The 26,714-nt window shown below is 35.9% G+C and overlaps 1 protein-coding gene across 1 annotated transcript in view; it reads left to right on the top strand.

The window, feature by feature from the left end:
* The window catches only part of LOC148954950 (uncharacterized), a 75,369-nt gene that overhangs the window by 34,703 nt on the left and 13,952 nt on the right, over window positions 1-26,714 (top strand). Inside the window, exons 2-4 of the mRNA XM_089099353.1 lie at window positions 585-715; window positions 18,592-18,724; window positions 25,579-25,714. Of these exons, the coding sequence (XP_088955479.1) occupies window positions 593-715; window positions 18,592-18,724; window positions 25,579-25,714 (392 nt within the window). The 5' untranslated portion in view covers window positions 585-592. The remainder of the gene's footprint in view (window positions 1-584; window positions 716-18,591; window positions 18,725-25,578; window positions 25,715-26,714) is intronic.

Below are 26,714 nucleotides of genomic sequence, written 5' to 3'. Positions count from 1 at the left end.
CAATTTTACTATTGTGTCAGCGCAACTTTAAACCAGACATCTGGTAACACTGGCACATCCTTGAATTTTATACACTAAACATTCGGAACAGGGAATTGATTTGATCAAGTTTTGATTTGATGAAGTTTCCTCCTTTCAATGGTTCTATAGTTAAAATCACTTGTTACCGAGTTAGATATACTACTCAACTCGTTGATGAACTACTGTTTTTTGTTTTTTTTAACACATTTTATCCTAAAATTTATTTAGGGGTAAATAAATTTTTTCATTATCTGCGGGTGCCCTTGTTTAGCTGTATTGAAATACTATAGTCGTTCCTTTTTTCAACCATGCTAATTGCTTGTCATTTATAACTCGAATCTATTTTTTAATGTTGGTAATTTAGTTGCAGATTTGTTCAAATCAATGTGTGAAATTACAAAAATGTCTTAGTAATGAAACCATTCAAGAAATTTGCTTTCTGTATTAAAAAAAAACAAAAAAACAAATTTATTGACCGAATTTTGTATTTGCTATATTTGAGGAAGTTTACTGCCTCAGTTTTGCCATAATTCTTCATCTTGGTAATGATCCTTCTTTTTCAGATAGGAAAATGACGTCAAGATATGTACATAACAACGACCCTGTTGTAAAGCCGACTTTAGTCTGCCCTTATGACGCGGTCCATATTTTGTATCCAGAGCGTTTCCAGCGCCATCTGATAAATTGTAGTAAGGTAACTATAATTATTTTACTTTTATTATTAATAAGGGAAATTATTAATTTGTGATTTTATAGTAGACTTGTGGTGCTCATAGATCTAATCCTCTAGAGGGGGAGGGGGGAGAATTTACTTGGGAGGAAGCCATTTCAGCCTCCCTCCAGGACTGCAGAAGTGCATGTTTCTATTGGAAATGCTACTTTTGTATGGTTTTTATTTATGTAGCATATATCATTTGTGCTATCACTTCGATTGGATTGTCATCACGTGGTATGGCTGAATCATAGATTGAATTAATCATCTTATCTGTCTGTTTTCTATGATTAATTTAAAAAACTTTTTCAACAAAATACGTTTTTCAAAGAAAAGTAAAGAACTCCATTAAACAAGAAATGAGCAAAAATAAAATCAAATAATCTACCAAGTGTGAAACTACCACAAATCAGCACCGATACATAAATGAAACCCAAAACGAACAGAAATTACAATAAATAACCGAGTCAAATTCAAAACGAGCAGAAATTAACATAAGTTGGGCGCAAAATCCTATGCCTTCCCAAGGCCAGAACAAAATTTGTACTTTACTGAAAAAATGCAAATGAATGTGCATTGTCAGTTTAATATATATATATACTGATATTTAGTAATCAAAATGTTAAAATTATTTGATTTATTAAACTTATAAAAGTAAAAACATGAGCCCCTTTTGAAGTTTCTACAACGACTCCTTCCATATGAAGTGCCCAGCTCTAAAGGAAAAAGAAATAATAAATAGTACATTGTGCCAACATCGTTCTTATATGCCCTCAGGGCATAAATTTAAACCCTTTCCCCGAGGGTTGTGGGGGAGTGTCCTCCTCAAAAACATATTTTCTATCTGGAACTCAACTACGCTGAACAAAATGGCTATCTCAACATTTTGATTGGCGGTGTTTGGGGGAAGAATGGGCGTGGGGGGGGGCTAGTCGCCCTCCAATCACTTTTGACTATGAAAAAGGGCACTAGCCCTTTGAATTTCCAATCGAATGAGCCTTTTTTTAAGTTTCTACGACAACGCCTTCTATAAAAACCTGATATTCCCCCAGGGTATAACTTAAAGCCCTTGCCCTGAGGGTTGTGGGGGAGCGTCCTCCTAAAAAGCATGTTTTCTATCTGGAAATCAACTACGCTGAACAAAATGGCTATCTCAAAATTTTGATTGGATGTGTTTGGGGGAATGATGGGCGTGGGGCGAGTTGCCCTCCAATCACTTTCGACTATTAAAAAGGGCACTAGAACTCTCAATTTCCAATCGAATGGGCCCCTTTTGGGTTCCACGACGACCCCTTCCATATGAAGTGTCCTGCTCTAAAGGAAAAAAATAATACATGATACATTATGCCAACATCGTTCTTATATGCCCTCTGGGCATAACTTAAAGCCCTTGACCTGAGGGTTGTGGGGGATTGTCCTCCTCAAAAATATATTTTCTATCTGGAAATAAACAACGCTGAACAAAATGGCAAGCTCAAAATTTTGATTGGATGTATTTGGGGGAATGATGGGCGTGGGGGGGGGGCTATTTTCCCTCCAATCACTTTCGACTATTAAAAAGGGCGCTAGGCACTCCTATTTCCAATCGAATGAGCCCTTTTTTGAAGTTTCTACGACAGCTCCTTAGTGCCTGACTGAAGAAGAAGAAGAAAAAAAACACATTGTGCCCATATCGTATAGTGCAGACGGTTTGATATCATCTATTTCCCCTTCTTGTTTTAGTTTTATATTTGTGTTTAAAGCTTTTTCCAATAGGCAATGTCTAAAAGTCCTCCAAAAAAAACGTCCCCCCAGATCCCAAATCAAATTCCATAATGAAAGATACCCATCCTGGCTGGTCAAGCACATTATCTGAAAGTTCTAATGATACCTCAAATTCGGAGAATAGGACAATGATAACTGTAGATCCTAATGCAAACATAAATGATGATAATGGGTTTCAAGAGGTCCCTTCTAGAAGCTCTAAAAAAATGAAAAAAATCTCACCAATTAAAAGCATTTCCCCTCTCCCTGCCCAGGGTCCTCCCTCCAAAAACTTAGGAATTTACCTTAAAATTACACCCACTACCCCCTTTGAAATAAAAATGATCACTGCAATAAGAGTTGCAATTTTTAAATTGCTAAAATCAATGTTCTCTCTTAACATTAACCGTGATTGATCTCTGCTAATAGCTGTAGAAGATCAAAAATCAGCGGATAAAATAATTAACCTTAAATCCCTTCTGAATATCCCCATTATTGCATCTAATTGGAACCCAAAAGAATCACCAACAAAAATTGTAGTTTATAATGTTCCCCCAAAGATATCTACTCAGGAGTTAAAAGAAGGCCTCTCAGATAGGGCTGGAAACACAATCCCAGTTGAGGATGTTACCCAACTTGAAAAACCTAACTCTACTGGCCTAAAAACTAGTAGATCCTTTTTATTCGCACTAAAGGATAAAATTGATATCCCAGAAAAATTATTCCTGTTTGGGCAAATCAAACCACACAAGGAATACAAACCTAAGCCTATTCAGTGTCAGAAGTGTTTCAAACTGGGACACACGACAAACAAATGTAATGAAATTCTCCAAGAGTGTAGTAATTGTAAATCTTTCCATCCTAAAGAGCTGACAACTTGCAAAAACACCCAGCCTACATGCATCAGTTGCAAAGGCCCACATGAATCTACAAATAAATCATTATGCCCTGCATACAAGAAAAGAGCTCTAACACTCAAAATATCAACAGAGAAGGCCATCCCATACCCCTTTGCAGCAATGGAAGCAAATGCTGCCCAACAATACCAGATAAAGCCTGTAATGAAACCAACCAAAACCCCCAAGTCAAATGTACCAAATGCATCAAACGCCCCATATGAAATAATATCTTCTAAGCACCCCTGCTCAAATCCCTATCAGAAGGAATCACCAAGCCAACAAGCCTCGTTTTCCGGTGAGATGAGGGAAGCCTGGCCCTCCCTCCCAAGAAGAAACAAAGCAGAAACTTTACCAGGAATCAATCTCTTAACCAACAAACAGGATGCACTACCAAAAATGCAATCCCCAAATATATGCTTATTCATTCTAAACTGTAATGCAGTTCAGGCCATGAACATACATCAACTACAGAAGACAAAAATTATTGCAGAATTGGCAAAAATCTACATCCAAGATGATATGCTCATTCAAGCAAAAAAAGATCTTGCTTTACTTTTAACAAAGCTGAACATTGATACACAGTCATATGAAGAATAAATCAACAACACAACATTTATCAATACTCCAATGGAATGTAAGATCACTCACAGAAGATAAGCTAAATGAACTAATATCATTTATGAATAATAATTCCATTAATATTGCTTTCCTCCAGGAAACTCATTTAACCCAAAATCAACAAATAAAGTCTCTGGAATATACTATCCTGAGAAAGGATAGATCTTCAGAGAGAAAAGGAGGTGGTGTAGCTTTATTAGTTAATAATAATATAAAATTTTGTGGCATCAATTTTCCAGATTTTGAAAATGATGTTGATGTAATTGGTATAAGTGTTTGGCTGAATAATTTAAAAACCTACATAATAAGCTTTTATAACCCTAATGGCCAAACTACAGATGCCAAGGATTTCTTTAATTATATAAATAATTCTAATATGTTAAATAATATCATTATTTGTGGTGATTTCACTGCCCACAGCCTTTTTTGGGGGAATAAACCAGCAAATAAAGCTGGTAAATTTATTGAGGATTTGACTTCAAATAATAATGAATTAGCTGTTGCTACCCCTCCAAACCTGAATACATATTTTAACCCCAAAAGTGGCAAATTCTCCACAATTGACCTACGAATTATGTCTTTTAGTTTGTTGAACAAAATTTACATAAATAAAATTGATAGTCTATGTACAGACCACTTTGCTATAGTTTGCTCCCTTAATGAACCTACTGAAACTTCATCTCATACCTCCAAATATATCAACACTGAAGCAAATTGGTCTATTTTCCAAAATAAGCTAAATGATGAAATTACAAGTTTCACCCAAAGTTCATGCATTTCTAACACAACAGTTGACACACATGCTGAAGCCTTGACATCTTTACTAATAAATACAGCTAATCATGCTATCCCCATGACAACACCTAAGAAAACATTCCCTAAATAAATTCCTAAAGCATGGTGGACAAATGAGTGCCTAAATAAATGGAGGATAAAAAAGGCAGCTAGGGCAGAATTCATAAAAAAAACAACACCTACTACATATTTAAAAAAATTACAAGCAGAATCTAATCTAAAAAGGACTATAATAGATGCTAAATATAAATACTGGAATAATTTTGCAAATAATCTCTCCAGAGAAATGCATGAGCCAATTATACATAAAGTCATAAGCCACATATGTGGGAAAAAGACTTCTCCCAACCCACTCCTGTATGAGCTTTTACATAATAATACCCATTATGACAACGATATTGAAAAGGCTAACCTATTTGCAACTCTTTTTGTTAATAAGCTAACATCAAATTATCAAAACAAACTGTCCACAATTCCTATGAACCCTAGTTACTAACCGCGCCCAGGATCCGAGTACATAACTAATCCATTTTCAATCCAGGAATTGAATAATGCAATACATCATATTAGGTTCAAAACTAGCAGCAGCTATGACAATATACACCCCACATGGATAATGAATCTCACACCTTCATACAAAAAAGAACTGCTAAATTGTTATAATCACGCTTGGGCATCTTTTAGGTTCCCCAATATATGGAAATGTTCGTCCCTCCTACCAATCCGAAAGAAAAATAAACCAACAGATAACCCTGAGTCTTATAGGCCCATACTGATTACACCTGTGATGGGGAAAATAATGGAGAAAATGATTTATCACAGACTCCTCTGGTTTATTGAGAAAAATAACATGATCCCACACACTCAAACTGGATTCAGGAAATACCACTCCTCAGCAGATGCTTTCATTTTGCTAACATATGCAATAAATGAATCTTTCTCAAAAAATAATATCCTAGTGGCAGCTTTCCTAGATTTTGAAGGAGCATATGACAATGTGAACCACCAAATCCTTTTAAATAAACTTGCAAACATTGGAGTACCTCCTAAGCTAGTATCCTTTATTAAATCCTTCATATAAGTGCGAAGTTTCATTGTTTGTGTTGGTTCAGCCTCTTCACACCAAAAGACAATATCCAAAGGCCTACCTCAGGGAGCAGTCCTCAGTTGCCTCCTATTTGCTCTATATCTCTGGGACATGAACCTACCCCACACGAATCTACAATATGCTGATGATCTGGTGCTATGGTCATCTGGCAACACCTTTCAGATAGCACAGTCAAATCTGCAAAAGTCACTTCCAGTTTGAAAAATTCTCTCAACATTCAGATTTACCCATTGCACCCACCAAGTCAAAAATAATCCAATTTCACCGGAAGCGAAACCATGTTAATGCGAAACTAACTCTAAATAAAACAACTATTCCAGAAGATAATAATAATAATTACCTAGGTCTCATGCTTGACCAAAAACTTAATTTCCACCTCCACATTTCAAACACAATAAAAAAATGCTATAGGAAAGCAAATATACTAAAAAGACTTCTTTCCACACCCTGGGGTTGTAAGGTGAAAACCTTACTCCAGTTTTATAAATCACATATAAGACCCCATATTGACTATGGGCTCATTGTCTATGGTGCATGTGCAAAGACCCAGATACAAAAAATTGAAACAACACAAAATGATATAATACGTCTCATATTTGGTCTTAGGAAACCCACAAGCACCAAGTTTCTGCTTATGGAGAGTGGATTAACAACAATAAGGGAGAGACGTAGCTTTCTCTTGATAAGACATCTTACAAAAATTGAATCAAATAGCTCACACACCTTACATAATTGGTTAAGAAATCCAGCCATGTATAGAGGTATTGCAGATGAGTATGCCAACATTCAAAAGAAGTTCCCTGTACCAGCAAAGTCTATTGCACCTACTTTCCCCCAATCCCCTCCATGGAATTGGTCATTTCCCATAATAAATACTGAATTTTCAAAATGGAATAGATTTAACCCCCATTGCTTTTGTTCAGAAAAAAATTGCAGAACTTAATACAATTACCTATTAAAATCACTTCTAAATATTTGTTGATGGGTCAAAAATGAATGAGTAGGTTGCAAGTGGTGTTTTCCTTCCTCACCTGAAAATTGCAATGGGCGAGAGATTATTTAATAATTTATCTATAATGTCTGCCGAGTTAAATGCCATAATCATGGCATTAGAACACCTTAAGCAAAACCAATCTTTGATTGAAAATTCGAATAATATTATCATCTATTCCGACTCTTTATCAAGCCTTGAGTTGCTGGCCTCAGCTCCTCAATATAAGTTGGACATTGACACTTATCATTGTCTCAGTATTATTGATAATCTTGCTTCAAGTGGCATAAAAACTTACTCTCAGTACATTCCTAGCCACTCTGGCATAAGTGGTAATCATCAGGTTGATGAAATAGCAAAAAATGCTATAAATATTGACCAGCCAAGTGGGAGACCAATCCCAATTAGAGATATTTACCGATGGAGGCTATCAGATATTAATTTTAATAAGATTAATCCTATCCTTTCCCCCTTTCCCAATAAGTATCTTTCTAAAATTTATCATAGAATTCGTTCTGGAACAAATGGACTAAATTTCCTTGCATTCTCATATAAGCTTTCTAATTCAAGTGGTTCAATTCCCCTGTCCCCTCTTTGCAGGCATTGTAATATGAATAATGAAACAATTGACCATTGCCTATTTGAATGTAATATGCTGACGTCTGCACAATATACCGTGCTTTCTAAACTGTTAAAATACTTTAAACACCACAAAATCCCACTATCAGCCAAGAGCCTAGCCAACTATACGAGCATACAGAGCATAGAAAACGACATCTATCATCTTATATTTGAACTCCTAGAGTCAAAAGATCTGCTGAAAGATATCTTAACATATCTAATAAATATGAGGCAATCAAGCCAGTAGCTCTGTAGCCCACAGAGTGAAGCAAAAGGAAAAGGGCTAAATAGTTTTACTGAAAAGCCCGCCTGCTGTTAAATAGAAGAAGAAGAAATATCGTTCTTTACTTAGGCAGCGCTAGCGCGCTGCCTATGATGTCGAGTTTTAGTGTATAAACAAATGAATTTCTTTTGTACGGGTGAAAAATTTTAAGCTTAGGATTCGGAACAGTGCAATTTGAGTATAATAGTTTATGGTAGTGAATTGTAAGTAAGGCGTGAAATAGGCTCCTATTAAGTGAAACTCTAAAAAAAGAAGTGTAGGCTCCAATATTTAGTCTACATTATTACGATTAGCTTTTTACGGAAATTATTTGAAAAAAACTACGTTTTCTAAAGAGTTAAAGAGGCTGAGTCACAAGTTCGAACCTTAAAACGTACAGGGATTAGAAGGTACAGTTGGGGGCTGCCGCCCCCCAAACCCCCTCTTCCGCAGCCTTTAAATAAAAAAAAATTTTTAAACTGAAAGTAAGGAGCGACATTAAAACTTAAAACGAACAGAAATTATTCCGTATATGAAAGGGGATGTGCCCTTCTCAACGCCTCGCTCTTTACGCTAAAGTTTGACTTTCTCACAACTCTTTTTTTAAACAATAAAAACTTTAGCGTAAAGAGCGAGGTGTTGAGGAGGGCACAGCCCCTTTCATATACGGAATAATTTCTGTTCGTTTTAAGTTTTAATGTCGCTCCTTACTTTCAGTTTTAAAATATTTTTTTTATTTAAAGGCTGCAAAAGCGGGGGGTTTAGGGGGTGGCAGACCCCCAACTGAACCTTCTAATCCCTGTACGTTTTAAGGTTCGAACTTGTGACTCAGCCTCTTTAACTCTTTAGAAAACGTAGTTTTTTTCAAAAAATTTCTGCACGTTTTTGTACAGTTTATTACTTATTATTGCTTGACTAACTGTTAGATGATTGTGTATTATTCTTTTCTTTCTCGACAGGGTGTTTTAAGGTTCGACCTTGTAACTCAGCCTCTTTAACTCTTTAGAAAACGTAGTTTTTTTTAAATAATTTAAAAAAGAAACTGAGTTTTTTTTTTAACTTTAAATTCAGTATATAAAAAATTTGCTCTGACGGGGTATCGAACCCGGGTCTTCCGCCTGACAGTCAGGAGTATTGACCGCTGTACTAAAGAGACACAATTGTAATCGTATTTTTAGTATGTGGAATCTATTTTTGACGCAAGCAAATCCCCACAAAACTTGATATTTGGTTTTTGGAAACAGAACTGACATTTCGAGGATAAGCTCCCAGGCCCCAGGAAAGCTTATCTTCTAAATTTCAGCCCGATCAGACAACGTTAAAGGGGGGCTGTGGTGGGAAAATTTAACATGGGCTCTTATAGGAAAACGAGGTTTTTCGTAAATGTAAATTCGGGGTATATTTTTTTCGGCCTTAAAATATGAATTAGGGAAAACAAATTACTGTCGGCTTCGAACTGGGCTTCAGTTGCCAGTGGAAATTTCCACATTGTATCTGTACCCTATTCTAACAAGAAAAAAAAATGAACCAGATTTGTCTATATTTGGTTTTTGAACCACAGGGACGGCAGAATTGGATTGAGCTGAAATTCTGAGGGAGCTCTTTTAAGCTCTGAAAATGCTTAACTATACAACTTCAACCCAATCAGACACCGCTCAAGGAGGGCTGTGTTCGGAGAGTCGAAACTTCCGGCCCACTTTTACCCATGAAGATAAAGTCGGAGGGGAGTGAAATTTTGCACGTTTCTTAGTTTGAGCTTGGGCTACAAAATGCGATTACCGCTGTCTCTCTGCGACTGCTAGGACCGGAAATCGCTTAACATTGTGGTGGGTCGCCTCTTTATAGAGGCACAAGTGTGCCTCCTTGATTCCAACTGTATACAATTCATCAAACAGTTCGTGGTAACGAACTGTAATTCAGGAGCGACCCGGCTCAATAGTAGTTGAAACTCTAAAAAACGGAATTTTGATACCAATAGATACATAAAAAATCAGATTGTTATGCTGCTTTCAAGTGTACAAGTTTCATTAAGTTTAGTTTTACTCCCTAAAAGTCATAGTATTTTAATGAAAATCACACCATGAGATTCGGCATTTCAGAGAACCTTACTGTAGAGGAGCTCCTATCTGCAAAAATGTGGAATTTTGTATTTTTGCCAGAAGAAAGATCACGGACGTGTTTTTTTTTTTTTTTTTTTTTTTCCTCCAGGGGTGATCGTATCAACCCCGTGGCCCTAGAATATCGTGAGAGGGCTCATTGGAACGGGAATTAAAAGTTCTAGTGCTCTTTTTAAGTGACCAAAAAAATTGGAGGGCAACTAGACCCCCTCCCACGCTCAGTTTTTTTCAGTGTCACCCAATCAAAATTTTGAGATAGCCATTTTGTTCAGCATAGTCGAAAAATCTAATAACTGTGTCTTTGAGGATGACTTAATCCCCCACAGTCCCTGGGGTAAGGGCCGCAGCTTGTGAACTTTGCCCATTGTTTACATATAATATTGGTTGTTGGGGAATATACAGACGTTTTCAGGTGGGATTTTTTTCTGGTGGGGGAGGATCTTTCCATTGAGGAATTTCTCATGTGGGGAAGGGAATTTTCCATGAAGGGGGGACCGGATTTCCCAGCATTATTTAAAAAACGATCAGAAACTAAATAAAAAAAACAAGTTTTTTTCAAACTATAAGTAAGGAGCGACATTAAGACTTAAAACGAACAGAAATTATTACGCATATGAAGGGGTTGCCTCCTCCTCAACACCTTGCTCTTTATGCTAAAGTTTGATTTTGTCCAAATTCTTTAAGAGCGACTCCTGAAACACAAGGGTCGTTTAATTAGAACAATTAAAAGCCTTTTTAACAGTACTAAAACACTTTAGCGTAAAGAGCGAGGTGTTGAGGAGGAGGCAGCCCCCTTCATACACATAATAATTTCTGTTTGTTTTAAGTTTTAATGTCGCTTCTTACTTTCAGTTAAAAAAAACTTGTTTTTTTTATTTTAATCAAGTTTAAATTGCCCATCAAAAGCTACAAGCCTGAAAATGTTCGCCTAATTTTTGAAAAAGAGAGAAAATCCCACAAGAGAGCAAGTGATTTTGACAGGAATGACACCCTCGAATTTACCACTTCAGGAGTTCCCTGGTTATAGCAGTTTCAAGCGTCTATGTTCAAAAATGTTGGATTTTTTTAAAGGAATATCACAGCTGGGTGTCTTTTTTTTTGTAGAGGTCGTATCGAACCAGTAGTCTTAAAAACTTGAGCAATGGCATATTCTAGCGAAAATTAAAAGTTTTATTGCCCTTTTTAAGTAATCGAAAAAACTGCCACAGTAATGTTGCGTCTCCTGCAAAGTACCATTTTGCCCTAGAGAGGACCTGGTTGCTATAGACTGGAAATTAACAAGTTGTTAATCGATTCAATAATATAAAAAAAACAACAATATATTAATCTTCCTGGTTTTAGAAGTAGTAGTATCACGCGGTGGCAAATTCGTTCCTAAAAAGTCATGTTCATTCAAGACCAAGTGTTAATATAAACATTTATTCTATAGGTTCAAGGTTTAATTTTAAAATATCTGTAGAAAATAGACATAAATACAGGGTAAAAGCCGGAGACACAAGGTCGAATGACAAAAACCCGGTACATTAATCGGAATAAACCTGTTTGACAACAAAAAAATAAATAAGAGTTATTCAATGACTCACCAATAGACGGGCACCTACCCCACAAACCCACCGACACCGGGCAAAGATCCACCGAAAATACCAATAAAAAAAAAAACAAAACAACGGGCGAATAAGGGTAACCGATGACCGGCACCTCAGGGCAAAACACCCAACAAAACAATGTTATCAAATGTACCCAGATTTTCAATATATTATTAATTCTTAAAATTATTTATAAGGATAGAATGAAGTTGCTTTTTTATATTTGGAAGATATTTGCTGCAATCAATAAATGGTAGATGAAGACACCATGAACCCGTAATTGAAAATAATGGCGAGAACCGTGATCTCTCTGTGCTTAATTTTAGGTGCTGAATGTACCATTTATGTCGGTTTTCATAAGAACGGGCATGTTGCACAGGGAAAATTATTCGAACGAAAGTACGTAGGTAGTTCCGACCGGTCATATTTTACCTTAAATAAAAATTATTTGAAAAAAACTACGTTTTCTAAAGAGTTAAAGAGGCTGAGTTACAAGGTCGAACCTTAAAACGTACAGGGATTAGGAGGCACAGTTGGGGGGCTGCCGCCCCCAAACCCCGCTTTCGCAGCCTTTACATAAAAAAAAGTTTTTTAAACTGAAAGTAAGGAGCGACATTAAATCTTAAAACGAACAGAAATTATTCCGTATATGAAAGGGGCTGTGTCCTCAACGCCTCGCTCTTTACGCTAAAGTTTTTATTGTTTAAAAAAAAGAATGTTGAGAAAGTCAAACTTTAGCGTAAAGAGCGAGGCGTTGAGGAGGGCACAGCCCCTTTCATATACGGAATAATTTCTGTTCGTTTTAAGATTCAATGTCGCTCCTTACTTTCAGTTCAAAAAACTTTTTTTTTATTTAAAGGCTGCGAAAGCGGGGTTTGGGGCGGCAGCCCCCAACTGTGTCTCCTAATCCCTGTACGTTTTAAGGTTCGACCTTGTAACTCAGCCTCTTTAACTCTTTAGAAAACGTAGTTTTTTTTCAAATAATATCTGCACGTTTTTGTACAGTTTATTACTTATTATTGCCTGACTAACTGTTAGATGATTGTGTATTATTCTTTTCTTTCTCGACAGGGTGTTTTAAGGGTCGAACTTGTAACTCAGCCTCTTTAACTCTTTAGAAAACGTAATTTTTTTCAAATAATTTAAAAAAGAAACTGAGTTTCTTTTTTTAAATTTATATTCAGTATATAAAAATTTCCTCTAACAGGGACTCGAACCCGGGTCTTCCGCATAACAGTCAGGAGTATCAACCGCTGTACCAAACAGACATAATTGTACTTGTATATTTAGTGTACGGAATCTTTTTTGACGCAAGTAAACACCCACAAAACTTGAGATTTTGTATTAGGAAAACAGGGAAGGAGTCATTAGATTGAGCTGAAATTTCGAGCATAAGCTCCCAGGCCCCAGGAAAGCTTATCCTCTAAATTTCAGCCCGATCAGACAACGTTAAAGGGGGGCTGTGGTGGGAAAATTTAACATGGGCTCTTATTGGAAAACGAGGTTTTTCGTAAATGTAAATTCGGGGGATAATTTTTTCGATCTGAAAATATCAAAAGGCCCTAACAGGTCAAATTCTGCTTCGAATGAGTCCTCATTCACCCGGATCAGTTGCCAACTGGGGCCTGTAGGCGTGGATAACTAAAAAAAAAAAGAACTTTAAGTGGCTATATTTGTTTTTTGAAAAACATGGAAGGAGTGATCGGATTGAGCTGAAATTTCGAGGATAAGCCCGGGCCCTAGGAAAGCTTAACCTCTAAATTTCAGCCCAATTTAACAATGTTAAAGGGGGGCTGTGGTCGGAGGGTCGAAACTTCCGGCCCACTTATACCCATGAAGATAAAGTCGGAGGGGGGTGAAATTTTGCACGTTTCTTAGTTCGAGCTTGGGCTACAAAATGCGATTATCGCTGTCTCTCTGCGACCATTAGGACCGAAAATCGCTTAACATTGTGGTGGGTCGCCTCTTTATAGAGGCACAAGTGTGCCTCCTTGAAAGAATCGAGGGTGAATATCTGTGAAACAGGCAAAATTTTAGTTGGAAGATATAGAGTTTCAGTTTTACTCGTATTAGGATACGAAGACGGTGACGGTAAATATTTCTTTAAAATTAGAAGAGCCCTGTTTTGAAGAATTTGTATCGGTTTCACATGACATCTGAATGTTGCCAAATACATCAGAGGACAATACGTAAGATGGGAATGAGCCAACGCAAAATAAATTAGACGTAGGATTTCATATGGAAAAAAATGCTGAAACCTTCGCATTATACCAACCCCCTGAGCAACTTTAACCCGTAATCTATTACAATGTTCTTTATATGACAGATTTTCATCAATAATAATACCCAGATGCCGGAACGAAGTTACCCTTTGAATTTGAATATTTGTAGCATGATCAAATATTGTTGAAATTCCTTGTGCATTCTGCCCGATTCTACTATAATTGTAAATTTGGTTTTTGATGCATTTAGTGACAAACGATTAGCTTTTAGCCATACAAGAAGCTGTGAAAATACGATTTCCAGCTTCTCATTGAGATCCTCTTCCGAATATCCAGTAAGTGATGATCCGGTATCATCAGCGAAAAGAATATTCAGACCAAGGTTTTCTGTCGCTGATGGAAGGTCATTTATATATATTATAAAAAGCAGGGGTACCAGGATTGAACCTTGCGTGACACCAATATATGACGACAGACATGGATCCGAAACTATATCGTTGATCATAGTCACTTGGGAGCGACGACTTAGGTAAGATGCGATAAAATCGTGCGCTGGTCCTCGTATCTCACCGTGATTTAATTTATACAACAATATTTCATGGCTTAACGAATCGAAGGCCTTCTCAAGGTCCAAAAATATACTCGCCGGGATCCATTTTTTTCCAGACACTCGTGAATAAATTATACCATAGTTAATATAGCATCCTGCGTACTATGCTCTTTTCTAAATCCACACTGAGTTTTTGAAAAATAATCTTTTGAACAGAGAAAATTATACATTCGATTATAAAAACATCGCTCCATTACTTTAGAAAAACCTGAAAGAATAGAAATGGGTCTACAATTTGAGCAATTAGTCCGGTCACCACTTTTATATACCGGTAACACTTTCGCTTTTTTGAAAGAATACAGAAAAGTTCCCGATCTAAATGACAGATTTATTAAATGACACATAACTTTATTAATACTAGGTAAAATGGCTTTAACAATATTGGTCGACGACTCATCAATCCCAGGGGAATTTCCATTATTTAAAAGCTTAACAACCTTAGCAAGCTCTTCTTGTGTTACCGGAGTTAAAAACATAGAATTCGCAGAAGGACTTCCTAGGTACGTAGGATAATTACATTGCCCATGGGACATATTATGTTGGAGCTTATTAGTTTATTGACTGCCCGATTGACACGAAATGAAAATTTATGTAATTTGCCATTTCTAGTTCCCTTTCAATTGTATTACCATGGGCATCCCGTATTTTTGATGGTGAAGAAGACGTCCGCGATCGATTTAAACATGAGTTGATTAGTTCTCAAGTTTTCTTTGGGGACTTACTTTCTTCATTAAAAGAATCAAAATAAAATTTCATTTTAGCATTGCGTATTATTTTTGAAAGTAGGTTTTTATAATTTTTCAAGGTTGTTCTATTTTCGTCCCTTTCGAAAGATATAAAAGTTTTATAGAGATTGTTTTTATGTTTTATTGACGTCAAAAGGGCTGGCGATATCCATGGTTGGATGGGTTGATTATATTTCCGTTTTCTTTTTTTTTACGCTTGGGCACGGCTCATCAAATGCAGCATGAAATCCCTTTAAAAAATAATCCGTCGCAGAGTTTATTTCATCAGCATCAAATACAGGAGACCAATCAGTTAAATTCAGTTTATCCTTTAAACATACTAGATTTTTTTTATTAATAATCCGGGTTGCTGTTTCTGGAGATTTTATTTTATGAATCTGGAATCTCACATCAGAAATTAAAAAAAAAAATGATCAGAGAAATCCGTCAGAACAACCTGTGAAGACGTGGCTGGTGTTGTTAAAAATATGTTGTCAATGAGAGTTGCACTAGTCGATGCAACACGCGTTGGAATTGTACACGAAGGAATTAGGGAATTCGATGACATTAATGTAATAAATTCTGTTGTGTGGGTATTTTCTTTAAATTCCAGTATATTTATATTAAAATCCCCCATAACCACAACATCCTCATAATCCAAAGATACTAGTAAAGACTCCAGAGATTGCAAAAAAAGTGGTATTGGGGCCGACGGGGGCTTATACACAACACAAACTTGAATTTTTTTAGTCCCAAGCCGACATTCAACACCCTGTATTTCACACACTTTTTCAACATTATATTTTTCAAGTTCTGGCAGTCGCTGAAACTGCACTCCATCATTCAAAAATAACCCAAGGCCACCTTTTTCATGGACTAGTCGATTCTTATCAACGAATTTATATCCTTGGATTTTAACATTATAATGTGTCTTATCATTAATAAATGTTTAACAAATCCCCAAAATGTCAATTTGATTTGCTGTCAATAAATTTGTTAGTTCATCAATAGAACTGATGAGTCCTTGTACATTCACAAACCCCATTCGCAATGAATTATCTTCAAGTCTGTTTATTTCATCAGGAGAAACGTACGATGACGGTTTGATTTTAGAAAAAGTGTTGTTTTCTCTTTGACCGAATACATGAAAAGTTTCAGAAAGTAAAGATAGGTTAAGGGGTTTCCCCTCAAAAGCTACCAGTTTCTCGGTCCCCCCCCCCGCACCCGCAAACTTTAAAGTCAACTAAATAATATTCGAAAGATCCCACCCCGCGCCAGTAAGCCCGCGTGATAAGGAGCCCGAACCACTGCCGAGTCATGAAAACCTACTATGCTTATCATCCTTCGAGAAGACCAAAGTTGAGAAGGTATAAGTAGAACAGAAATAACTGGGGTAGAAATAATCAAAATAAAATTGAACCGAGCTAGCTTAAATAACACATCAAAATAAAAAACCAAGATATCTCAATCAAAAAAACGAAACAATTATCAATCTAGAGCGGGATTGATCTAACATCATACACAAGTCGCCTTTAATATTTCTTATGTTTTTGCCCACTGCGACTCAGAATCCGATTTATACTCTAGCCAGAGTTTAGCCCCTTTTGTTTCACTCGTGTGAGTTGTGCGGATCCATTCTCACGCATTTCCTTACCCTTAGACAGTAACTCGTTTCTAATAGAGTTTAATTTGGGTGGCAAGTCCGTGCAAATCCGGACCCCAGTTCCTTTCAGCTTTGATATTGAACTGAAGATTGATAGAATATCTTTTTCTGTCGACACTGTTACAAAAACTGGAGGGGTGATCAGCTTACGGCTAGACACATTTGACTTCTGAGGCATTCGGTAGCACTGTGATATTTGAATTTTATCCGTGATTTCCATTTTTGATGTCAGTAACGTAGACACATTCGTGAGATCTGACTGTTGGTTTTTCTCTTTCGGTAATCCGAAGATGATTAAGTTGAGTTTTCGGTCTTTTACTTCGATTTCCAGCAGTTTCGTATCGATTGTATCAAACTTTGACTTTTGCTCCTCAAGCTGGCTTTCTAGACTAGCAATCTTCGCATCACGAGACTTCAATTCATTTTTCAAAGTCTGAACCTCATCCGAAATCGAGGACAGTGTAACAGCAAACTCTTTTTGTTGGTTAATTATGAGACCCAGTTTCTTTCCCAGGGCCTTCATTCCATCATCAAACATTTTCTGGCTGACTTACGACATATTTCTCCAGCTATAAAATCCGCTCTCAGGTGAGATTTATGCTTTAATTTAGAATTTCATCAAATACGGACTAATTAGCAAGTATCCAAGCAGTATCCAAATGACGGAGACTGGTCTAAGACCACTATAACTAGTCAATCAAGTTCACTCGTTGAATGATAGATCCCTATGTCTCTAATTAAAAGATTCTGACGTCACAGCTATAACAATTCACTAATACACAGTAGTGGTCAAACTTGTTAGTTACGCAAGCTAAGCTGTTGAGATTTTAAGCATGTATCCAGGGGGCCGTATCCAGGGAGGGGGGGGGGTGTACCCGGTTTGAACCCCCCCCCCCGAAATTTTTGACCGAGTCGAAGATTAGTAAAACCTAGGTAAAAATCAGTAAAACTAGTCGAAAACTGAGTCAAAAATTAGTAAAAAAAAAACCGAAAAGAAAACCTGGATCCGCCCTTGCAGTGATGTGTAATTGTGCATCAGCTATTATGGAACAGGGGTTGTGGATTGTTGTGAGGGTTTATGGATGGGGGTCCTAATGCCTCAAAAATTTGCATTTTACACTGAAATTTTTGAACTCCTTGAGTCTTAAGGTAAACTATAAAAGGAGGTTTGGAGGAAGAAAGAGAGTTTACAAATCAATGCCCCTTGATATATAAAATCTTGTTATTTCGGTCTATAGTATGGATAATCAAGCTTTGATTTATCTTTGAGAAGGCGCAGAAATAAAAAATCAATTAATTACGGCATATCCCGCTTTAATTACATTTTAATCGTATTTCTAAATGACACGAGTTTTGCTAATTTAGTGTATTGCATAAAAGAAAACTTGCACAAAAAGAATAACTTGTATTACCTTTGTGTTCCTGAATTCACTTTGTGAACTTTCATCAAAATCACACACCAGTTCTTCCAAAAAAGCCTTAAGTTTGTTCTTTAGGACTGTATCTGGCACATACAAATAGGGGAAAGCAAATTTTTGAAAGTGAAAAAAAAGCAGGCTTAGTCCATAAAAAAAAACTACCGGTACCTGTATGCATAGTAACTGCCCTTATCGGTGTAGCAACAGTATTTTTATTTCGGGGGGGGGGGGGGCAAGAGGAGAACCTTATCTTGGGAGTCAGCGGACGTGGAATATCCTTCAGGGGTATTAGAACATGTGTGAAAAATACAAGCCTAAATGTGTTTTCAAGTTGTCTGAAAACTTACTTTGGAAAATTATTTTATAATGGAACCTGAACACCCAATGGAAAAAAGTAAAGGGGGCATGTGCCTAACGTTGAAAAATTTTTGAAGGATTAAAAGTAAGTGAACATGACTATAATCCTTTTTTTTTTCTTAGAATCATCCAGATTTGGCAGCAAAAATGGGAACATGCAGGTTTAATCAGACGCATATTGTGTTGAAGACTGAGATGGTGTCACACGAAAATAAATGTCCGGATAGGAAGATAGCATTGAATGCCAATCCTTCAGGTGAGTAATATGCAAATATTTTTAATAATATGCACAATTTTTATTAAATTGTGTAGAAACCTGGCGTTTATGTGGCCAGTATTGTAGAAAACCTAAATTAGGCAGATTTTCAATTTATATGATCAACCCGAAACTTGTAAGAACTTAGCTTCTATGCGTCCTGGGAGATCATTTACTAATTATCGTAATTATTTTTAATTTTAATAATTCTATTATTAAAATTATTCGGTTGTTTCGTTTGTAAACGATTCACAATTACGCTGACTTTCAATTGGTGTGATTAATAATCCCCAACCTCCCTAATCCCCATCCTGAATGTTCAAAATTTCATTCTGATGATTTGATTTTTAAGCAGAAACGCGGAAAGAAATAACCATTAATAAAACTATGTCAATTAGAAACGAATAGTGGGGCAAAATATGCGTTCTGATAGGAATATTGCTCTGTATAGTAGTCTTCCATATACTTAGTATTCATGTCAAGGGCTTATCCAGAATTTTCGCTTGGGCTGGGGGGGGGGTACAACAAAAAATAAAAGAAACACCAGAATTTGTTTATATGGATTTTGTTACTAATTTACGAGTCGGACCGTGTTTGGGGAGAAAGGGGGTCAAACTCCGTATACTCCCCCCCCCTGGATATTTCTGTAGCACAGTCCAATGTCTTTGAAGCAACATCTCCTAGATATAAAGTGGTACTAGGCAATTAGACTGTAAAAGGTTTAGAAGCTCGAGGGTAGGAAGTTTTACTTACTGATATCAGCCTATTTATTATGTTTCTTTGTATCAGTTTCTAATTTTATTTCAACAAACAAGTGCAGCGAGGTGTGACTTGAGTGAAAATAAAAAAAATAAAACAATTGTTTAATCCCAAAATGTTATAAATTCATATGACATTTTCTGTTAGAAAGGTTTTTCAAAGAAAAGCAAGAGTGAAATTAAAGCATAAAACGGATAGATTAAAAGTTATATATTAACTCCTACCAAGGCCTTATCCCAGGAGGTTGGGCTACCGGGTTCAAACTCACTCCCCAAAAAATTTTTTCCGGCTCAAAAACGTAAGAAAAATACAAATAAATATATTTTCTAAACTCCTTGTGTAAAATACCCCCACCCCCTGCGACCATAAATCCTAGCACACCCTTGACTCATACTTAAAACAACCAGAAACTACTGTGGATAAATAACTGAAACCTAAAATGAATAGAAATTATCGTAAATAAAAGTGGGAGCATCGCCCTGCTTCAGTTCTCTAGAGACTAAAATGTCATTTGTGCTTCTTTTTTTTTTCGAACAGTTTTCATTTCAACAATCGCAACAATAATCTTAGCGAAAGTTTTCAAATAAGAACTACCATGAAAAGAGTCGGGCTACCACGTCTCTCAAAGGTCAGCGTCGTTTTTGCTTTATTGAAAAAAATAAGCAATTTATATGTTTTGTATTACTATGTGTCAAAACATATAAAAAAAAACAGAAGAAAATGATAATACTAATGGTGACTGTAGGAATAGAAAAAATATTCGTTAACCAGTGTAAATCTAATAGCCTGCATCTGAACGAGCAGAAATCGAATGTTCTACGTTTCAACCCGCTCAAACGAGATATTACAATACCAGATGTTCACTTTCCAACTGTTTCGTCCGCGACAATACTAGGCGTGACTTTTACAAGCGATTGCTCGTTTAAACTGCACGTAGACAATATCGTACGCAAAGGACACTACTCAATCCAAAGTTTAACGAGTATGCGAAGGCTGGGTTTCTCAGATCGTCAGCTCTTACTGGCTTACACGACATACATCAGGCCAATCCTTGAATATTGTTGTTCTGTCTGGGGTCCCCAAGCACAAAACACTGCCTACATATCAGAAGAACTAGAAGACGTTCAAAAACGTGCTACTAAAATAATTTTTGGACCCAGACATTAGTTTAACGAGCATGTCCGTATGGTTATAAGTTTGCCCACTTTGTTTGTTCGAAGACACGACTTGATAATGAGATTTAGGAAATTAATCATATCAAACGAGAAACATCGCTCGATTTTTCCTCCAACCGCACCGACCCCCAAACTCACCAGGCATCAGAACATACTACAACCCGTCAAGTGCTGAACGTACAGATTTGCAAATTCCTTCATATCATATATTTTGTTAGTGTATTAAATAAGTGATATTTTTTGTTTCTTAAATGACTGTAAAAATAGCATAATTGAGCGTTCAGTTTTGTTTGCTACGAAAGCTATTTGATTAAACGAACACGAAGATTTCTGAATAGTTGTATTCGTGACGTAGGATTTATTTTAACCTTTTTATAAGATGCTTTTTTTGTCGAAACCTTTCGTTTTTATTCTGTTTCATTCAAAAATATAGGAAAGTAATGTCTAAATAAAACTTATGAAATGTACGATAAACGTTTCATCAATTGGTTTTCTGCACATTTCAGAGATTTATTAATGAGAACTTACTGCATATCTGATTGATGAAGCTAGATTTATTTTTCAGAATGTAATGATATGTAAAAAAAAAGAGTTCCTGTCTATTTGAACTCAAACCTGACTAAAGATTCTGTCTTCTAAAAATGACTAGAGGACCATGCCCTCCTCTCCTTCCGAGAAAATAGTCATTCCATCACCTTATTTATTTGTTACCCTTTTTATCTTTTTATTTATGACCTATAAAATATTTATAATTATGACCTTATTTATAATTATATATATGACCTTATGACCTTATTATAATTATGACCGATATTTTATTGTATTTTCTGACTGTTACCTGTTGTGTTTTGTTACATTGGTAACTATGTTTTTTTTTTGTTTTGTTTTTGTTAATTTTTTTTTTTTTTTTTTTGTCACTATTTTTTTTTTTTTTTTTTTTTTTTTTTTTATACTAAGAAATGCGAATTTGGCCCACTAGCGTTTGTGATAGTTCTTTTGCCAATAAATATCTATCTATCTATCTGTAATCTTGTAAGCGGAGCCAGTGCAGTAGTATGAATTAAATAAAAAAAACAAGTTTTTTTTAACTGAAAGTAAGGAGTGACATTAAAACTTAGCAGGAACAGAAATTATTCCGTGTATGAACGGGGCTGTCCTCTCCTTAATGCCTTGCTATTTCATCTAAAGTTTTTTATGTTTCTAAAAAGTAAGAGTTTTGAGGAAGAGTCTAACTTTAGCATGACGAGTGAAGCGTTCAGAAGGGAATAGCCCCTATCATATACGGAACAATTTCTGTTCGTTTTAAGTTTTAATGTTACTCCTTACTTTCATTTAAAATAAACTGTTTTTTTTTTTATTTAATTTCTGAACGTTTTTGAATTAATGCAGGCTCTGATTTTGGCTCACCATACATGAATAATTAAAATGAAATTTGCATATTAATTTTACTTTTTTTTCTAAATTGCTTTCTCAACGTTTTTATATGAAGATTTTGGGAAAAAAGGGGCGGCGGAAGGAGTATAGTTATCCTTCAATTTTTTGGCTTCTTGAAAAGGGCACTAGAACATTTAATTTTGTTTACAGACATTTTTATTAGTAATAAATATACGTAACTTACGAATTAATTTAGTTAACGAACTTCTATATTCGTACATTTTTATTACGTACATTAGATGGTTCGGCCTCTATTCAATACTTCGTTCGTTACGCCAAAGTTCGAATTTTGTTTTAATTCTTTAACATGACCCCCTAATCACAAAGGCAGTTTAATTAGAATAAATAGCTCTTATGAAAGTACTAAAAAAAAACTTTAGCGTAAAGAGCGGAGTATTTACTAGGGGGCAAACCCGATCATATACATAATAATTTCTGTTCGCTTTATGTTTTGATGTCGCTCCTTACTTTCAGTTGAAAAACTTTTTTTTTAATTTCATTTCTGATCGTTTTTTTTTAATAATGCAGGCAAATCTGGCGCCCCTTCATAGCAATGTCCCTTCCCCAATGAAAACTTCCTCTATGGAAAGATCCTCCCACGTAACCCCGACCCCCCCCCTTAATACCAGATAAAAATGCCCCTGAAAACGTCTGTATACTTCCCAATAACTAATACTGAATGTAAAGAATGGGCAAAGTTAATAACTTGCAGCTCTTCCCCCGGGGACTGTGGGGGATCAAGTCATCCTCAAAGACATAGTTATTAGATTTTTCAACCATGTTGAACAGATTGGCTATCTCAAAATTTCGATCGGGTGACTTTGGAAAAAAAATAAGCATGGGAGGGGGCCTAGTTGCTCTCCATTTTTTTTTTCACTTAAAAAGGGCGCTAGAACTTTTAATTCCCGTTAAAATAAGCCCTCTTGCGATATTCTTGGGCCACTGGGTCGATACGATCACCCCTGGGGAAAAAAAATTAATAAACACGCATCCATGATTTTTCTTCTGGCAAAAAATACAGAATTCCACATTTTTGCAGATAGGATCTTGAAACCTCTACAGTTGGGTTCTCTGATACGCTGAACCTGATGTGTGATTTTCATTAAGGTTCTATGACTTTTAGGGGGTGTTTCCCCATTTTTTCAAAAATAAGGCAAATTTTCTCTGGCGCGTAAATTTTGATGAATCAAGTTTAAGACTAAACTAGATGAAACTTATATATTTGAAATCAGCAAAAGAATCTGATTCTTCTGATATATTTGTCGGTATCGAAATTCCGTTTTTTAGAGTTTTGGGTACTATTGAGCTGGGTCGCTCCTTACTTTCAGTTCGTTACCACAAACTCTTTGATAGCCCTTAAAATCTAGTTTCAATTACAATTTATTTGTTAATATTAATTTATTCATGCCTACTCATTAGAAACTAATGAATATGCTAAATTTGGCTGATTTCGACCATGGGAAGTAGACCCAAAAATGACCACACGTTTTAATCCTAGACATGATCAGACAAAGTCAAATAGAGGCGTTAGAAAATTGATGTGAGTAGGCCTGTCCATCAGTATTTTGAGCATATCAGCTTGAATTTTAATAGTGATAAGATGGCTGTTCTACCGTTTAACTATACAGGAAGCAGATGTTGAATAAGTCTATCAAGCATTGAAGTTCCTTTTGCTAGCAGTTTTACTTGCTTGGGCATGACTGTTGAAGCGAATCTGAAAGAAGCCGCAAACCTGGCACTGAAAAATTAGGCTCGTAAGATCTGGGCTGCACATGCAACCCTGGCTTCAAACGGTTCGAATCTGAGTTTAGCACACCGCTCTCAGTTTAGAATAGCCTAATAGTTGCTCATCTGCTCACTCTCTCTCCTCTGGTCTATTTTTAATTTTGGTAAGAGGAGGCAAGTTCACCGCCTATATTTAGATTTGAAGTTTTTGATGGAACTCCCAACATATACGTGTAACTCCTTCCTGCAGCGTTATAATGATTTTTCTACTGAATGCTTGGTAAAGTGTATTTTTCTTTTTGTTGCTTCTTGCTTTAGTCCCTCTTTTTGGGGTATCCCTCCTTTTCTTATTGGTTATAAATAAAATCAATGTATTTCTTTTCTTTTCTCATTTTTTTCTATTTCTCCACGCTGTGTTGTACTTTTTGGTAGGTCTTGTAGTCCATAATTAAAAATAAATTAAGATTTATGCAAACATCTGAACCATGTTAAAATTAATGAAAAGATAGAAAATATCAGATATTATAGGATTTTGTTTAATTAACTGTTTGGAGGCATAGAGCCCAAAGACTCCCATCCTGTATAAGGATGGAAGTTCTATCATTTATGGAATGTTAGCCTTAATGTTCGGTACTTTTGCTCTCTTCTTGAGTAAGTTGCTCATCTTCAAACTTATAATTATTCTAATGCTGTTAATACAAAGCCTGTTATAGGAAAAAAAATTGAGCAAGCAAAAAAACCAATGAGGTAGAAAAAACGTCCGATGAAAATCTTTGAGATGTTAAAAACAAATCTTACTTAATGCTGGAATGCATTTAGGAATCTATCCCTGGGTTCCTACTGATGCGATTGCCGTTTTTATGTGATCCGTCAAATTTCCTCCGTTTTTTGCTGCAAGTTTCTGCGTCACAGCGGTTCAACGGTTGCGTTGAAGTATTTCTGCTGAGCCGTTGAAAACCGCATCCGGTATTCTGAATTGAAAGCTTTGTAGAACCGTAAATTGCAAGTAAATTAGAAACTAAACATGTTTCTCAAAAGTTTTCTGTTAATACTTGACAAACAACATGAGGATTCTGTCCTTTCAACACAAAATTTTAATAGGCGAGTCCTGTGGGGATTTTTACAAGGAAATGAATCAAGGAGGTAAGACATATTTTTCATTAGGCATAGTTAGCCTAGACTATAACAGGTTAGCCCTTTGAATATTTTTCTTGGCGTGAAGAATTTGATTTAACCTATTCCTATGCATAGGCTTTTTTAAATTTATCCTAATATATTTGCGCTTCAAGTGCTGCAGTGACCGGTTTGTATTTGAACATTTTTGCGATTTTCCCGCATCCACTATCTGTGAGCCGTTTTGCGTTGAAAAAAAAATCGCACCAGTGGGAACCAAAGGTACATCTTTTTTTCAAATCTGTGGAAGGAGAGAGTAATATAGCGAATAATCACTTGATAAAAGCTTTGAAAGAAGATGGACAGGAACCAAAACTGCATATATTTATTGATAAGATTTACTTATAGAGAGAATACATATTTTAAAAAGAGGAAAAGATGAAAGCATTTTTTAACACGTCAAATAAATTAAATAAAAATAAATCAAATAAAAAAGAAAATTTCTTGTAAAAAAAAACTATTAAAATATTTTACTGTCATTGCTTCTAAATTATCTCTATTTCTTACCTCGTTGTTGTTATGGAAATTATTTTCAGTGTCATTTTTTGGCGCCTGTAAACTTTTTTATGTTTTATTTGTATTATTTAGCCGAGGAATGTGCTATGGTGAGGAACATAGTCAAACCTTTGGGTACGGTTCTTCAGTGTGAAGAAAGCTGGGATGATGAAGTAAATGAATCTCCGTACGATCCCAGCAAGAACATGAAAAATTTGCAGATTGCGCCGTAAGTTTCTTCCTCTTTTTTTTTTTTTTTTTTTTTTTTTTTTTTTTTTTTTTTTTTTAGGAATGACCCATAGAGAGAGATTTTTGTAAGGGTAGGGAGTATGGTTGAAAAATCTTATTTTTCCCTTTTTTAGCCATGGTCCATATGGGTTTAAAGCATTTAATACCTATCTATCATGTGTGTAAAACTTTGTGTAATTATGTGAGCTAGTTTTTATGGTGTTATGTGCTTTATTATGTCTGTGTTTGGATTTGCTATTGTTTTGTTTTTTCATTGTTATTATTATGTACCATGTTTTGTTTTGTGTGCTTATTTTGTGTCATTTTCTGTTTTTTGCCAATGCCCAAAGTGGCTTTTGTTGCAACATCTATCTATCTGTAAACATTGTGAACATCACAATTCACTTTTTGGAGATTTCCAAACTTTTTTTTTACTGTCATTCCTAAAAAGTGCTTTATGGCTTCTTGTTTTTCATGTATTTACCGCTCCCCTTGGAAAACTGAAAATTGTAGATATATGTTATTGACAACCTGGATGGCCGTAGTGCCTTTCAATTTAGCTCAACATTCTCTGAAGGTTCCAATTTAGTATGCTTAGCTGTTTTTAAGATATGGCTGATATGTTGCAGATACGGGCTTTTGACAGCCAGGATGCACATTGTGTCTTTTCGTTTAGTTCAACACCCCCCGAAAAGCATCAAGACAATAACCTTTGTCGTTCCTAAGATATTGAATATACGCTCTTTCGGCAACCAGTATGCCCATTTTCTGTTTTGATTCAGTTCAATATTCCCTGAAATATCCAACTTAATAATCTTACCAGTTCCTAAGATGCTGCAGATACGGCTTTTCTAAAACCTAGATGTACATATTGCCATTTCATTTAATTCAACATCCCCCTTACTCTAGGGTAAGGATGGATGATAGATAATCCCTGGAAGGTTCAACATAATACCTGTAATATACCTTGGTCGTTCCTGAGATACTGATGATAGCCCTTG

The sequence above is a fragment of the Artemia sp. Qi Xiang Cuo genome, chromosome 2, assembly GCF_049724085.1.
Source record: "Artemia sp. Qi Xiang Cuo chromosome 2, ASM4972408v1, whole genome shotgun sequence".
Lineage (NCBI taxonomy): Eukaryota > Metazoa > Arthropoda > Branchiopoda > Anostraca > Artemiidae > Artemia > Artemia sp. Qi Xiang Cuo.
Note: the sequence above shows the minus strand (reverse complement) of the source record. Positions and strands in the feature narration are given on the sequence as shown.